The 17,107-nt window shown below is 41.5% G+C and overlaps 1 protein-coding gene across 2 annotated transcripts in view; it reads right to left on the bottom strand.

The window, feature by feature from the left end:
- Positions 1–977: 977 nt before the first annotated feature.
- The window catches only part of necab2 (N-terminal EF-hand calcium binding protein 2), a gene marked incomplete at its 5' end in the record, with an annotated part of 144,101 nt that continues 127,971 nt past the window's right edge, over positions 978–17,107 (bottom strand). For both annotated transcript variants that reach the window (XM_080438689.1, XM_080438688.1), the window contains 4 exons: positions 978–4,368; positions 4,988–5,079; positions 6,582–6,659; positions 14,293–14,405. In XM_080438689.1, the coding sequence (XP_080294815.1) occupies positions 4,340–4,368; positions 4,988–5,079; positions 6,582–6,659; positions 14,293–14,405 (312 nt within the window). In that variant the 3' untranslated portion in view covers positions 978–4,339. The remainder of the gene's footprint in view (positions 4,369–4,987; positions 5,080–6,581; positions 6,660–14,292; positions 14,406–17,107) is intronic.

A 17,107-nucleotide genomic window follows, 5' to 3' on the forward strand; every position in this document is an offset into this window, starting at 1 on the left:
CTTTAGCAAAACTAAGCAATAAAAGCCTGGAGATCGAGGCTACTGATCTACAAGCTCACATCACGTTGCAACGCGTCAGCTTTCTTTGTGTCGCCACTTCCAATTTCACTTGTTTATCATGTATCTTGTGTGAATTCTCTTTCCTGATTGAATGAAATTGGTATCCAGATCTGGAAATGTATTTTCCGTTCGCCGGAGAGACAGGGAGACTCATGTTACTGAACAAACACTCAATGAGTAGCTACTATCAGAATATGCAGCTATTTAACACTTATTTTAACAATGATTTCACTTGTGCATAATACTCATAAATACATGACATACGTAGCTGCAATGCTGCAAAAGGCTTCTTTTATGTATTCTCCTCTTCTTTCCTTTTTCCTAAAATGGGCACCTAATGGCTTAAATCTTTTTTCTTATGTATTTAGCAGTGTACTGTACAAAGTCAAACAAACTGCCCTGTCCAATGGAGTTAGCTGATTTGTCAGAAGTGCTTTTTAATACTTTCCATTGGTTCAATTTTTTTTACCAACACACAGACGTAAAGGGTGTTCCATAGCACTGATTTATGGGGGAAAAAATGCAAAAGCGTCAAAATGGAGTTTCTGCCCGACAGCAACGATACTGTATTTATTTTAGTGAGAAATATGAGGTGTGGCGTGAGAGCGTGTGAACATTGTGCCTCAATGCATAAGACTTCACAACAACCAGTCAAGGACTCCAGTTTTGTAGTTTTATTGAATTGCATCACTCTACATCATCTAGAATTTCAACAAAGTATTTTATAGACCAAATATTTTTACTTGCATCCCTGCAATAAGTCTCTACACTTAAGGAGAGAAAGCTGTATTATTGAAACATACATAGGAATTAGAATATCTCATTAAACATTGCCATAAAAGTGAATGTTCATTCTTGTATGCCATTTTCTAGTCATATATATATATTTCTTCTTTTTTAATATTATAATAGGATTTATCTTCTTTTGTCTCCTTTTTATTGGAATACTAGAAAAGAAACAGGAAAATAAGGTAAGAAATGCACAAAACCCATTGAAGAGTAGCATGGCCTATATTAATACTACGGCAAAGAAGTTACTGGACATTCAGTTGACATGCACTCAGGTGGAGGATAGAAAAAGAACAGCCATAGAAGGAGAGAGTTATGTTGATAGTGGTCAGTTTGGCAAATTCCTATATCTGATATCACAAAACTCTTAGTTTAAACCTGTCAACACAAGTTCTGTGTACAGTACACACAAGATCTGGAGTGTTATTTTAAATGAAAGTGTAAACATTGACCCATAAGGGACAATTTCCCCCACTACATGACATTCCACCAAAGCAGCAGCTGCCCTTCCTTATAAACCTTACCCAATGGGAAGGCTTGTTTTACATACACTTACAATTCCTTTATTGGACATTGCCAGATACTTCAGAATGTTGAACATTCAAATGGGGACCGTATTCTACATTTCAATGACATAACTCTTTCATTGTATGACGAAGCACAGGTTGCACTGAGGAGTAGGAGGATAGAAAAGAACAGGTTGCACAGTCTCAGGAGCGTTCAGGAATGTATTATGTAAAATAACAGTATTGGCATCTTTGACCTGTCCACGTCATATCCATAGAGTTATAGGTCATATCCAGAACCCAGACGAGCTGGGCACGACGTACAGTGAGGAGAGCCTTCCTTTAGATCTTATGGGTTGCATTCAGCTGGGCACCGTACTTTTAAAACTATGGCTATGTCATTGACATGTAAACTTCAACCCATGCATTATGGCTTTTTGTGTCGTCGTAATGGGATGGCCCCTTGGGAAGCAAACGAGACCGGACACAGTTTGGGCTAACACAGGAGTCTAAACAGAGTCTATTAGTAATTAATACATGAGTGGATAACACATCCTAGGACCTAGTGCTTGATAATAAACATTGCTCAAGAGTACAGCATAAAAGTTAGTCCATGCTTGTTCTGTAGGCATAGCAATATTTATTTATTTATAAATCAGGTCTATATAATAACATTTCTACACTTCCACATTCCACATTATCATGCCCAGCTCAATGCATCCCAGCAGCCTAAGGGAATAGAATAGTAGTACATCAGTTGCTGTATTTCTCTATTAGTTTAGCTGGATCTCCATTAATAGTTGTTCCCAGAACAGTAATGAACTATCCCAGGGTCCATATACAGTAAACTGGAAGGTGACAAAACTAGATAAATGGATCAGTGGTAAGGATGGCAGATGGCATCTTTGAAAGTCATATAGAGCTATAAAGAGTGGAGTGACTCATAAACAATCATATCTTCAACAAAATATGTTTAAACAGTATTACTATACAGTTCAACCATTTCTAAATACTCTCAGCATACTCAATAAGCAATATATATCTTTAAGTCACAATAATCATTTCTACATTGTGCTTTCGGAGTGAGAATCCTGATTGTGTTTACGTTCGTGGGTTCATGGTGGCGGTGTTTGGGGGCGAGGGTTGAATCTGTGTGCTGTAGCTGAAACAGAGGTGGGCTTAATTTCCTGGATAGACACAGGGTATGCGTATGTGGTTTTTCGGAGCAGGAGTTTGGTAAAGATCTGAGCCACAAAACCGGAACGATCAGGTCAGAACAGAGTTTGACTTGGCTCTGCCCAGATTTGGACCTTATATTTCTAGTAAACTTCACAGGTGGTGTACAACATTGTTGTTATTGTAAAATATTGTTCACTGTTCATTAATAATCGGCTCGAGCTGAGTTTTATAAATTGTGTGAATCTTATTCTTGAATCAGGTACACCAAATACTGTATATCACAAATATTAAACCTGTTCAACCTAGTGAAGTGAAGTCACACTTGGAAGGCTGTTTTGTCTAATGGCGCAGAAATGCTTCAAACCTCTTATAAAAACATTCTGATCTGTGGTTTATGGGACTGTTTTGGTACCATAATGGTAACAACACAAGGCTAGTGCTGCACAGTCATATGTCAGTAGGTCTCACTTTAACATCACAACAAAGAGACATGTCATCCTTTAAAAACCCTGTACAACCTCCTCAACCATGTGGTGACGTTTAAGGCTTTAACATTAATGTCATTCAGATGGGAAGCTGTCTAGCATTTCTTATGATAATGAGGATTTTTCATTACTTTGAACAAAGATCTGAGTAGCTAGTGAGTAGGAAAATTTGCACCGTAGCACTAAAGACGTCAATAATACCAATATAATAATAATAGAACAATGTCTTTTATATGTAAAATCTCTACTAGACTTATACAGCTAATATACTGTAGGCTACCAATTGCCAATTCAGACATTTCATACATAAAAAAGGAAGGCAAAAAAGAACACAAACTTTAGCTGCATGATGGAGAATACCGAGATGCTATCCCTAATTATTCACCTATTCTCCAGCCTTAAGGTAGCAGCACAATGTTGTTTAAGACAAACATGCTCACGATGTGTAACCATTCATTTCACTTCTAAAATGACCCTGATGCCGACAACTTATCGGAATTCAACCCTCAACTTCTTATCATTATGCCTACTCCTGTAACATGACAAGAAAGCTAAATGAACAAATCTACCCCAGAGTGATTCCCTTAGAAATTTAAACTGCTACGTCTCAGCTGAGCACCACATGGGATAAAAATGTGCTGGCTGTGTGCTCTTGTGTGTGTGTTGTGTCGAGCCAAACACATGTTGGATATGCTGGAAAGTGGCAAAGTGTGAATTGAATAGCAACACGTTTTAATACACGCATCAATTTTCAAGACACCCGTATGCGTTCAGCTGGGGACAACACATCAAGTGTCCATATCTACCATGAAATGACAGCTACATTAACAAACTCTACTTTCTCTGCTACCTATGGTGAACTCATCACAAAAAATGGATAGGGAAAGAAAACTGAATTCCATGACGATACCCAAATAAAACCACCCCAAAAAGCTAACTGCTACATGAGAAAACTAACCCCATGTTCCTTGCTACATGAAACAAATCTGCCTTATCGTGACCCAGAGCTAATTCCATGAAGTGACTAGTACAGTACATGAAACCAACCTAATGTCTCAGGCTAGCTAGCTACCACGGTGAGATGCAAACGCAAAGAAGTTTTAAATGTACTGTTCAATATTCACTGCAGTTGACACCATTCATTTGCACTGTGTAAACATGTACTTACAAAAGTGAAAGGGTGAGGGGAGGAGTGAGGCCGGGGTGGGGGATGGGTGAGGGTGGTGGTGATAGCAGGGGAGATAAGGGGGAAGAGGGGGAGATAAACGGTTTAAGGAGGACTTTCCAGGAATCACGGCGCATGGGCGGACCTCCCCGTCATCAGTCCCTGTTCAGACTGCACCAAGCAGCTGCATGAGGAGAGGATGGATGGATTAAGAGAGGGATAGATTGAAGACATGAATAGGACATTGAGCAGCGGACGTGAAATCAAGCAAGATGTGTCAAGGAAAAAGTTTGAGTGGAAACGTGGAGGTAGAGAATGAATGAAATGGTGAAAAGCAAAAATGAGAGATGGGATGCATGATAAAGTTAAATAAAGAAGTGAGAACGGAGTGGGAGGAAAGAGAAGAGAAGAGAACAAAGGGGAGGAGGGAAGAGACAAAAAATAAGAGACTAGATTAGAAGTCAGAAAACAGAACAGCTATCAATGGCTGTCTGCCAAGCATCACATCAAGCTATTGACCGTCTTTGCTTTGCCTTGAGGCTATGGATGTATGCCAGCATTGATTATTTTGATTAGAGCCATTTACAATAAGCTACTAGAGTACAAGGGAGTTCTAGTTATTTAATTTTTCACAATGGCATGGAGCTCAAAAGTAATAAATATTACACCTAAATAGCCTCCCAGGTTTATGAGCCATTCTGAGGCATTAATCCTGAATAAGTGTGTTTTGATCTGCACTGAACATTCTATTCTATTTCTATCAGTCCATTCTCTCCTCTCTTCAGTTGTACTGCAGCACTTACCTGGAACTGCTACAGTAGAAACAGCCTCCGGCTGGCACAGTGTGTCCACCTTCACATGCTGAAAGGCTTTGGTGGGGGAAGACTGGAGGTGCCTGCATACAAAAGAGATTAAAAAAAAGGGTTAAGAAATCACTGGCACACATACCCATGTCTAATTTATACTTCCTTGTATGACCGGGTCCCTCTGAGGAGAATAAAGTTTCAACTGAAAAGCAGAAACTCCCATCTACAGACAGCTACGTCAGCAGCCTCTACTCATCCCCACCACCTGCACCATCACTAAATCATGACGACCCCACCTAACTCGAGTGCCTCAGCAATTTTGTGGCAGGGTGAATGGTTGAAGACTCCTAATTACATTTCAAGATGCAGCACATTTTCCAGTTGTCTCCTTAGCTCCTATCATTAATGGATGGATTAATGACCACACTAAAGGACCACTTTCACCCTGGCGTCCCTATATTGGGCATTATAGGCAAAATATTCAAAGATTTCCTTTTAAAAAGAAGAAAGATACGAACTAGAAAAAGTGCTCCTCGGAGCACAGGTCTCCGCCAGGTCAGGTACGTTATTCTGGTCTCCTGGTGGCGCTATAATAGGCCAATGTGAAAAGGGTGCCAACCGTATCATTTATTCTTGCATTGACACTGCATTCATGATTTGAGGCATTTTGTTCCAAAAATGTGTTTTGCTAAATTAGACCTGCTGGTGGCGCTATAACAGGCCAATGTGAGAAGGGTGGCATTTCTTCCTCGGCTTAGTGGGAATGTGCGTGTGAAATTTCACGGAAATCGCAAGCTGTGTGTATACTTTGAGGCATTTTGTTCAAAACGGACCAACCCTGCAAACTTTGGAAGCCAACCTTAGGCAATGAGGATAGAATATGGGAAATTGGACAGATCTGTGTTGATCACATGACTATAGTGATACTGTGTACTGATTTGCATGACGTTTGGATACAATTTGTAGGAGTAATATAAAAAAATGGGTTTTGCACAAATCGGCCACCTGGTGGCGCTATAACAGGCCCATGTGAAAGATTTGGGGCAGAAGTTCTGAATTGGCATCCAGGGAGTGTGTGTGCACAGTTTCGGAGCGACCGGGCCAACGGTGCCGGAGATTAGCTGGTGACAGACGGACACACGGACACACACACGGACACACGGACGGACGGACAGGGGGTAAAACATACTCTCTCGCCATGCCTTCGGCCTGGCAGAGACAATGATGTAAAATAAAATGATGTCAAAGCATACCTAATTACACCAACATCGACAGTGGGTGCTAGGTCAAGGAAACTAATATTCAGAAAGCACAGTGTCTTCAGAAAAATAATTTCAAACATTATTGAAATGTTATGAAAAGGCTTAAATGGCTAATGTGAAGCAGTAGTGAGAAAGAAACGTATTTCAGCACTTGGCCTTCGTACATTTTTGCACACTTTTCTTCCACCCATTTTGCTATGACCAGACTACAAAGGCAAATTATTTGAACTTGAACTGTTCAAGAAAATCTCAGCCAAATTTTTTAATTGAAAATAAATGTAAAGAATCAGCCAATAATGGTTTTCAACAGTCAAGACGGTTAACCTCACCTCTTCCATTCCTCCTCTCCATCCCAGAACTCATAGACCACGAAGGACAGACCGTCTGGCAGACGCACTGCAGTCACACTGGAGTAGAGAGAGAACAGAGGAGCCCAGAGGGAGGGGGTGGAGGGAGAGAGTGGAGGATGGAAAGGCAGGACGGTACAAAGGGAGAGTTGCGAATAGGATGATGGGCAGAAGAGTGAAGGAGAAATACAATAATGGTAGCATTAGAAAGAGTGGAGGAGAGAGGGGATAGTTGCAGGAAGATGAGAGGAAGATATGAGAGAAGCAGAAGTGAGGACGTGAGATGGAGGGAGAGTGGGACATGTAAGTCACAAAAGTACACATTAAAGACATATTGCTGTAATAAAAACAAGACAGTGGTTGAGATATTGGAAAAAGACAAATGACTTGTTTTCTATCCATGTACTGCTGCAGCAGCACAAATGGCTAATAGTATAAATTAGGCCTTAACATTAGCAATCTCTGACGAGGCACCTTCAATAACACCCAAACAATAAAACCGAAAGCTGATTTTATAACATTATAATGTGTGATCAAGTGACACAACTGAGCCCGTTTGGCAGGACAGTAGCTGATAACCATCACAATGATGTAAGTTTGATAGCTTGATACCTCACAGAATAATGTGGCATGGCAGTTGACAGGACGTTATTTAGCTAATTCAGATGCATAGGCAAACAAATCTGATCCATCATGCCACATATAGAATGGTGTGTGGACAATTTGATGTAATCAGAAGATGGGATTCCATCACATGGCTTGGACAATGTTTTGCAGCCTAATGGATGTCTCTACCCTCACTTTTCCATCTCTATTTTCCAATACAAATACACCCATTCTACTTAATCCATCCATGTATGCAGTTCCTCCATTAACCTGAAGGGGGCAGCTGATGGACAGTTAACTACAAAGCTGTAGTCTACAGAGCTTTTAGATGAAGAACTGGAGCTTGTGCGTGCGTGCGTGCGTGCGTGCGTGCGTGCGTGCGTGCGTGCGTGCGTGCGTGCGTGCGTGCGTGCGTGCGTGCGTGCGTGCGTGCGTGCGTGCGTGTGTGTGTGTGTGTGTGTGTATACCCGCACACACCCATGTGTGCATGTGTGTGTGCATGTTTGAGACTGAGGGCCCTATCTTGCGCCACCTTACTTAAAAAATAATAATAATAGACATAGCGATCTACATCAACACGCTGTGAGCTTGTAGATCGCCTATTTTAACTATTTTGAAATGTTTTTCAAAATAGTAAAAAATGCCTACAAAGTTTTGGCATAAGGGGTAAGATGGCGTGCAAGATAGGGCCCTGAGTGAGAGAAGGACAACAACGCACAGCGGTACAGTAGACTTGTCTGTACAGACAACTACTCATCCTTGATCCATTATTTACCACAGCTGCCCAGATGTATTCTGCTGACAAACCTACTAGACCTTTTGGTGATATTTTTAACTTGAGTGGCAGCTGTTTCCGGCAGACCGCTTTGTGTCTGTGCAGCCCCTATTTAGGGGTCCGCCCTAGAAAAGGTGGCCCAAAAATTGCAAATTAAGCACTGTACCTGGGCAGGAAACCACACCTGTCAGTCCATTCCACTATGCAGTAGAAAAACAAATTTCACCATTATTAGTTAGGGCAACCAGACTATTGTTATAGATAAACTTTCTTTCTAGATAAACTTTATTTCGCCGCGCATCTCCTCCCACACTTCCCCCCCCCCCCCATTTTGTGCCATATGTCAAAATGACCGGCCTCACCGGGAATCATGTGCTAACATTTTGCTAAGAGATTGGTTACAAGGGGCACGGTGGCGCAGTCGGTAGCGCTGTCGCCTCACAGCTAGAAGGTCCTGGGTTCAATTCCCGCCGGGGACGCTGTGGGCGCTGTGGGCGCTGGGGGCGTGTTCTCTCCTCCGCGTCATCAGTGCCCATACCCTAGGTGGGGTTGGTGAAAGGGCCTTTCTGTGTGGAGTTTGCATGTTCTCCCCGTGTCTCCTAGGGTAGTTAATACCCTCACAAAAACATGCAGTAATCCTGGTCACTATACTGCCTCCCCCTGGTCAGCCAGGGCGCCTGATGGAGGGGAAAGGAACTGGTTGGAATAACGTGTTCCTTCCACGCGCTACGTCTAACCAGGGAACCTCCCCCCTGTCGGGTGATAAGAAGCGGCCTGCTTGCTCCTCATGCATTGAAGGAGGCATGAGCTTCAGCTTGGGCTCTCCCTAGGCTGGCAGAGGGAGAGTAGTGCCCAGGATTACATAGGCAATTGGCACTGGGTGAAAAAATATGGGTTACAAAATCGTGGGATAAAAATTATAGAAAAAAAAAAAAAAAGAGATTGGTTACATAGTTTAATTGATATTTATTTATTAGTGCATTAAATTTCCCCATCCACTTTAATGGGAAAATGAAAAAACTCAAATTCAAGTATTTTTTTCTCAGAAACCGTAAGGACTACAGTTACAAGCCTTGGAGGGGAGGTTCATAGTCCAGTGCAAAATTATTTAAAAAATAATTACACCAACCGGCCTCATGGTGGCGCTATAACAGCCCACTTTACGTTTCGGCCTATAACTTTTGAACCGTAGGTCGTAAAATAAAAGTATTTTCCCCCTAGATTCCTTGGGTCATGACGCAACTCCCCATATAGGCCCCGCCCATTTGCGTCTGGATAGATTTTTTGATATTGATTTATTAGTGCATTAAATTTCCCCATCCACTTTAATGGGAATTGCAAAAACTCCCATTCAAGTATTCTTTTTCTCGGAAACCGTAAGGGCTACAGTTACAAGACTTGGAGGGGAGGTTAATAGTTTATTGCAACATTATTTAGAAAATAATCACACCAGTCGGCCACATGGTGGCTCTATCACAGCCCACTTTACCTTTTGGCAAAGTGCAACAGTGCTTATTGCGAGCAGCACTCAGTGCTCATTGAGGAGGGCTCACTCAATGAAATGGGAGAGGACTACAAGAGTTGGTTGTGCAATTGAGAACTCTCTTATCCAAACACAAACACCAGTGGACATTACACCAATGGCATAAGACTTCCTAGTATGTGCTCGGAACATGACTGTACCATCAAACAACATCGTCCAACAAAATAATCACTACAAACACTGGCATCTGATTGATTATGCTATTGTGACGCTGGCTCATCTCAAAGACCTTAGAGCTACTGTATGTGAAGAGCAGACTGCTGTACAGACCATGCATGATCCTACAAAAGTCAAATCTGTCCTTTAAGATGCAAATGTGGAACAAAGAATAAACGGCTCTACTGTGTCAGACTCTCCAACAACGATACCTGAAACACCTTTCATTATTCGCTAGCTGATATACCAATAGACATCGAATAGTTGATCAATTCAGAGTCTGGGATGATTGAGAAGTGGTTTTTGACACTGCAGCCCAATCTTGACTGGTTATATGAGAATGCTGGAGAGATCTCCTCCATCCTGGACAACATGCACAAGGCACACAGTTACTAACCCACTCCCCTAATACCTCAATAAACAATGACAAGAGCTCCACTACAAGGACCAGGAAACTGCAGAACCTGCAAAATTGAGTGGTTGACGTCGAAAGCCACTAAAATCCAGGCCCACGCAGATAGGAAGGACATACACAGTTTCTATGTAGTTAAGACCATTTACAGCCCCAGAAACTGTAGATGCTGATGGAACCGCAGATCATTCAACTATTATCAACTGTACTGGCAGAGCTCCCTGAATAGCAAGATCTAGACCTCCCACAACATGCAGCTAAAACCCAGAATGAACCCCTGGAAACTGAAATCCCCAAGGAAGGAGGCTACCCCTGTATACAGTAAGTACACTGTATCTCTACATCCTAGAGGTGTGGAGTCATGAGTGTGTCCAACCATGGAAGGATGTCAGAATTGCAACCATTTACAAAAACATAGGAGCCATTGCTGGAAAGGTCCTAGCCAAAGTCATGCTTTGCAGACACTAGCTAAATGGGTTGTGCCAGAGTCATGGTACGTTTCTGAATGGCAAGACGGACACTTGACATGCCACATGCCAGATCCTGAAGAAATGTGGAAGTACACCCAAGTACACCTTGTACAGTTTCACTCTGGAATGGTGGTTTAGAGTGCAGACTGGAGTCAGACAAGGCTGTGTGCTAGCTGCCTAGCTGCTAGATACCTGAAAATAATACTATATCTTACTAGTCTGTGTTTCACTTTTATGCAGGAGGATGGAGAGGCAGGCTGGGGTCACCATTGACTTAAGGCTTGATGGTAACCTATTCAACATTAGGAGGTTACAGGCAATCACCGGTCATTTACACCAGGTAAGCCAACAGCATGTTAAGGTAGCTCTTCACCGCACCGACGTTGGCTAGCTTTGGAAAGCGCCTGTGGCCGAAAATCTGTTATTGAATGGGCGGTGTGCACGCTGTCGTGTCGGGTCGTAAGTTGTAGGGAAGTGTCGAAAGCCGACCAAACATGCTCGGTTGGCTACTGACAGCTACTGCCCGTTGGTAGCAGCAGGGTGCACCGTAATCAAAGAAGCACAGTAGGTTAGACAGAAATACAGGCAGATAGCCAAGACGTCCTGCACAAATTATTGAGTGATTTCAAAATTGCAATTACAATAGCAAACAAAGTTAACTCAAATAATGTTCAAACATGTGCAACTAAAAGCCCACGTCCTCCTCCGTCGATTTTAGTCTACACAGCATGAGACAATGGGGCTTGCACTTGTCTATCATTTAATAGTAATTAGATCTCTCTCAAATGCTGGGAGACATAGAACTTTTTTGGTGACTCATTTTGTTTGTGTAGCCTACTGAGGTGTTGTTGTTTGTTGAGGGTGTGAATTGCCCATTGCCCACCCCAATCATCTTTTGTTAAGCAATGAGCGATTAATCACCGCGGCTCTATACAGAAATCTGTATGCAGTTTTTGATGCTCCAATAGTGGACATGTTTGCTGGGAGGTGTTGTTGTGGATGTGAATTGCCCACTTGCCCACCCCAGTCATCTTTTGTTAAGCAATGAGCGATTAATTACTGCGGCTCTAAACAGAAATTTGCATGCAGTGTGTGATGCTTAAACAACGGACATGTTTGGCAGTGGCAGCTGGTGGATTTTTCCCCAGGTAGTGCTACACCAAAAATTAAGCCAACAATAACATGTACTATGTTATCACACTAGTTTATTTTGATAGGCCCTGCCCTGGGCTAGTAGTCATTCTTTTGTGAAAGACAGACAGAACTAATGGCATGGGCAAAAAATGTACTACACCTTTTTGTACTTATGGCTAATAATAAAATACTGCTGTATTATATGATCCATATCCATTCATTGCAGACAAAAAGTTGTTTTGTTTTATAAGTTCACGCATCGAACAGCACCAATCTACAAGCCCAGGTGTGGGCTTGTAGATCACCGATACAGTCATTCGTTGAAGCATTAAGCAGCAGCAGTCAGTGCAGTTCTATGTGTTTATATGCGCTGTGCGCTCCAAACCTGCGCAAGGTGGCCCCGTTCACTTGCATTGAAGAGTGAACTGTGCGAAACTTAACATGGCGAACCAATGGTAAAGATTTTTGCGCCCACAGCATTAAGTTTAGTCAACGTAGAATGTTTTTTATCTACTTTTTATGGCAGATTATACATTTCACTCACTAGTCATTAACTATATCATATTTACCTTGTTGTTTTGATCACTTAAAATATATAGGCTGTAGAATATATTTAAAAGTAATATTTTTTCAAGGAAGATCTAGGTTTGGGAGAGGTGGTGCGGCGCACTAGCGCCCTCTATAATTGACGGGCCGCAAATTATGTTTGGAGGTGTTGTTGGGGGAAGGTGACTTGCTGCCCAAGTGCCCGTCCATCTATCGTTAAGCAGAGACGTCGGGTTAATATTAATCTTTTTCGGTCTGTCTTTCAGCCACAGGGCAAGGGCTAATTGGGTAGGCAGTTGCCTACCCAAGTTGCCAAGGACCCCCAAATTGATATATATTTTCTGTGGACCCCCATCTGAAAATGTTTTGTGCCAGGGACCCCCAGAAGAGAAGATTTGTGTTAAAATTCAAAATTATAGCAGATGTACAAAATTGGAATCACGATTATTGATAATGACGCTGCTAATTGTGCTTATCAGTTCCATATACTGTTGCAATATAGCCAGTGCAGTATAGCCATTTGCCTTTCTCATGAAAATATATTGCACTAAAATGTCCTTGCATTTTCGGTCAATTAATGACTGGTTGATATGAGTATTTGTTTCATTTGATATTGTGTACTAGTGTCTGTGGTGTTTTGTAGTTTGTTATATGTTGTTATGTGTATGTGTCTTGAAAACTCAATAAAAACATTTGAATAATAATAATCAGTTCCATATATTTGGCTTAATGGTTTCAATTAATTGCCAAGCTTCACTATCACATAATAGTGAAACATATTCTGTAGATACATATTCGGTCTATAAATATATAAAAAGTAGGAATTGAAATAATCCCAAAAAGGTAGCACATCCTAAATCCAGCCTTCATCAGAGCATTAAGCGTTTGTTTATTGGTGTGTGCCAATAAAAAAGTGGAAATGTGAGTACTTTGTCCTCCATTGATTTGGGATTTTTTTCTATTCCTACTTTTTATATGTATACTCCACTGAGAAAACCCATTGTTGATGCGCAACCTCTTTTTCCTATTCATCTGTAAATATATAGTTGCCAAGAATGGGTTACAGTCTAATTGATTATCTGTTTACTTAATTGAATAATGAATTACTAAATTAAGTAAACAGATCTATCTGAGTGCAACCCTTTGTTTGCAACATACCGTAATTGTGAAACATTAAATTAAGATTTTGGATTAGTTGTGCAGCTCTAACTTCTAGTAATAATAGAGCTAATGTAGCTAATGTAGCTGCAACTATAAATGGGGCTGCAATATTGCGGCTACCAATGGTAGTAGTACAGGACCTAATAACAATTAAAAGTACTGTAAGTGATATTCTTGGGTTAAAACAAAATGTGTTTTGCTCAAAAGTTAAAGCTTTATATTCTGACCAACTCTCCAAGCTCTTTATTAAACAGCAAATACATTTTCAGGTGGGTTAAATATGTCATCCAATCAGGAGAGAGAACCCATATATAAACTTACATTTTGTAGTGTTCCAGTTCCAATTTTGTCTGCTCATTTCTTTTGTTGCACTTGTTCTTTCCTGTATCGCGCATGAGTTCTCTCTCCCTATTGGATCAAAATGGTATCCCGACAAGAACATGTATTTTCTGTTTACTAAAGAGCTGGAAAGACGGGTAGATCCCTGTTACTGAACAGAGTGTCTGTTCAAAACAACAAAGATTACTGCAATATAGAGCTATATAAAAAACAATAAATCAGCAGTGGTTCTCAACCTTTTCTGGATCAGGGCATTTTCATGTTTTTTGTGTATTCTAATGATCAATCAATCGATTGTGTTACGGCTTGGATTAATGTACTTAAAGTTCCTATTTATCACAATGCAAACTATACTGTAATAAAACATACCATGACGTTTTTTTTTTTTTTTTACATAAATATTTTAATATTAATGTTATTATCAATATAATATTTGTGTTTTGCCAATTATTTGGGGGTCCACTTGCAATATCCTCATGGCCCACAGGTTGAGAATCGCTGATTTACAGCACCTTTAATGGTGGATGTATAGCAGCAACAGTTACACTTACTGGAAGCAGTCCCTTTGAGCAGAGACGTTCTTCAAGTACTGTTTAAGAGCCTCGCAAAAATCACCAAGCTTCTTCTGGGATACTACCATCTCCTGACGGACCAGCAACAGGGACTGGAGAAAGAAAGAAAGAAAGGGGGAAAAGCAAAGAATGAGAGAGAGAAAGGGAGATAGAGAAGACAGAGAGATATTAGTTGTCATCCATACAAGATTGCTTATCTTCGCTGTCAGGCGGACACCTTGTATGTCCAAAAGGTTGTTACTAAAAGAATAACCTTTTCTAATGGATCTAATAGTAGTTATTATTTAGTCAAAAGCTTGTTAATACTTCTCAAGAAATATTTAACCACTTTCACTTAAACAAATTGTCAAACATAGCAGTTAGCATAAAAATAGCAGATCTTCAAGCTCACACATCGCATTGCGGCACGTCACTATTTTTGCTACCTTTGTGTGACAAAATAGGTTATTAATTTACAAAAAAAATAAAAGTTGAAATAGGAGATACAAGGTTTCTGCCTGACAGCGGCATTATTATAGTTTTAAAAAAAAGTTTTTAGCAAGCATTGGAAATTGCCACATCTACTGTATCTATACATTTCAGGAACCTGTGTGTGTGTGTGTGTGTGTGTGTGTGTGTGTGTGTGTGTGTGTGTGTGTGTGTGTGTGTGTGTGTGTGTGTGTGTCGGGCAACTCTGGCACCGTCGGACGAACTGACTTCAAACTTGGAGAGTGTCACAGATGAACTTGGAGAGTGTCACAGATGAAGGTTTCTGCCTAGTGGGAGTTCGGTCGGACCAGTGATTATTTACAAGGCAATTCTTGTATGCTCCACTACCTTTGTACTTCTATGTTACATCTGTTGGATGTTACTCTTTGCCTTCTCAGGACTTCCTTACGCTTTCTGTCCCACAAGCCTGTAAGGAACTTGAAAAAAGGGCTTTTGCAGAATGATCGGCTAAGTACCTAGAAATTAGATCCGATGATCCTGTTAAACGCTTTTAAATCCAAATTGAAGGAGCTGGAGGCAGTTTCTATGAACTGTCAATGTTTTTAGTTGCTAGGTTTTGAAATATAGTTTTATTTCTGTTTTAATTATGTTATTTTGATTTATTCCTAGTTTGCACTGCTGTCTGTTGTGCCCCAGGGCTCCCTTGGAAAATAGCTATTTAACCTCAGTGGGATTTTACTCCAGGTTAAATAAAGGTCAAATAAAAAAAACTATTTATAATCATATGGATTCAATGCTTTAATAACCATTGAACCCTGTAGCCCAAAGTCTGCAATATTGACGCTGATGCCTATTGATATGAGTTAAAACTCAATATAGCTTCTGTTGCTTAATCTGAAGTGCTTGGTTACCCTCCTACTGTGTCTGTGAGTGATTTCCCTGAGGCCCAATCACACTGAACTCTCACTGCCTGATGCCCTCCCATCTCCTCGTCTCCTGCACAGTATGAAGCTCATAACCTCATGAAAAAAAGCCATAGAATGCCTGTGTGTGTGTGAGAGAGAGAGAGAGAGAGAGAGAGAGAGAGAGAGAGAGAGAGAGCGAGAGAGAGAGAGATGGAGAGATGGAGAGAGAGAATACAAGGATGTGAACGAGTGGTGGTAGGAGAGGGGTGATATAACTATAAAGGCTATTAGTCCTTGGGCCAGACCAGATATCGGTACCACTAAGTCGGCAAAACCTTACCTATACTAAATTGTTTTTTGGGCCAATATAAGTAAATAAAAATATGATAGCCTTTCCATTGGAGCAGCTTTTTATATTTTTTGACATTTTGTTATTTTTCTCTATAGGCGGATTTTCATTCATAGCCAACAACATATTAAAAGTTATATAACACACTTTTTGGACATCACACTGCTCCTTTTTTTAATAAATAAAAAAAACCTGTGTCCAATTAAAGTAGTTGATGAAGTGGGTGTGGCCTATTATTTGGTGGTGGAGCAGTTTTTTCAGGAATCAAAGCTGAAGGGGACAGCTGTCACAGGTGACTGGTAAGAACAATCCAAATCCACAATCCGTAAGACCTATTCTGAACCTCAAGGGTTTGAACAGATTTCTGAAGGTCTTCAACTTTCGAATGCTCACAACGGCGACGTTGTTGCAAACGATACGTCATGGAGATTGGTGGACGAGTATAGACCTCAAGGATGCCTATTTTCACGTCCCAATCTATCCACGGTACCGCAAGTTCCTGCGCTTCGGCTACGAAGGCAAAGTGTACGAGTACACGGTGCTCCCCTTTGGCATGTCACTGAGCTCCGGGTGTTCGTGAAATGCACAGAGGCGGCGATAGCTCTGCTGCGTCAGCAGGGTCTGCGTCTGGCGACGTACATAGACGATTGGCTGCTGGCAGCGGAGTCGAGGGAAGAGGTAGCTCGGCACATTGGCCGAGCTACACCTGGCCATTGCACCTGCAGTCCCTGGGGTTCACAATCAACGCTCATAAGAGCGTTTTGATTCCATCCCAACAAGCCACCTTCGTGGGGATATCCTTGGATTCCACCACGATGATGGCACGCCTGTCCCAGGACAGGATAACGAGCATCTTGGCATGTGTGCGCTCCATGCGCCTAGGGCGCAAAGTCACGTACAGGACATGCATGCAAGCTGCGGGCCTCATGGCCTCGGCCATACACCTGATCCAGCTGGGCAGATTCTACATGAGACCTTTCCAGAGATGGATGTGGTCTCTGAGGATACCGCACTCCATGGGTTCTCGGAAAGTGGTAGTGTCACCACGCTGTGTTTTGTCACTCCAACCGTGGACACAGGCGACCTTCTTGTCCGAAGGGGTCAAGATAGG

Source organism: Gymnoscopelus braueri (assembly GCF_963280865.1).
Source record: "Gymnoscopelus braueri genome assembly, chromosome: 9".
In the NCBI taxonomy this organism is placed as follows: Eukaryota; Metazoa; Chordata; class Actinopteri; order Myctophiformes; family Myctophidae; genus Gymnoscopelus; species Gymnoscopelus braueri.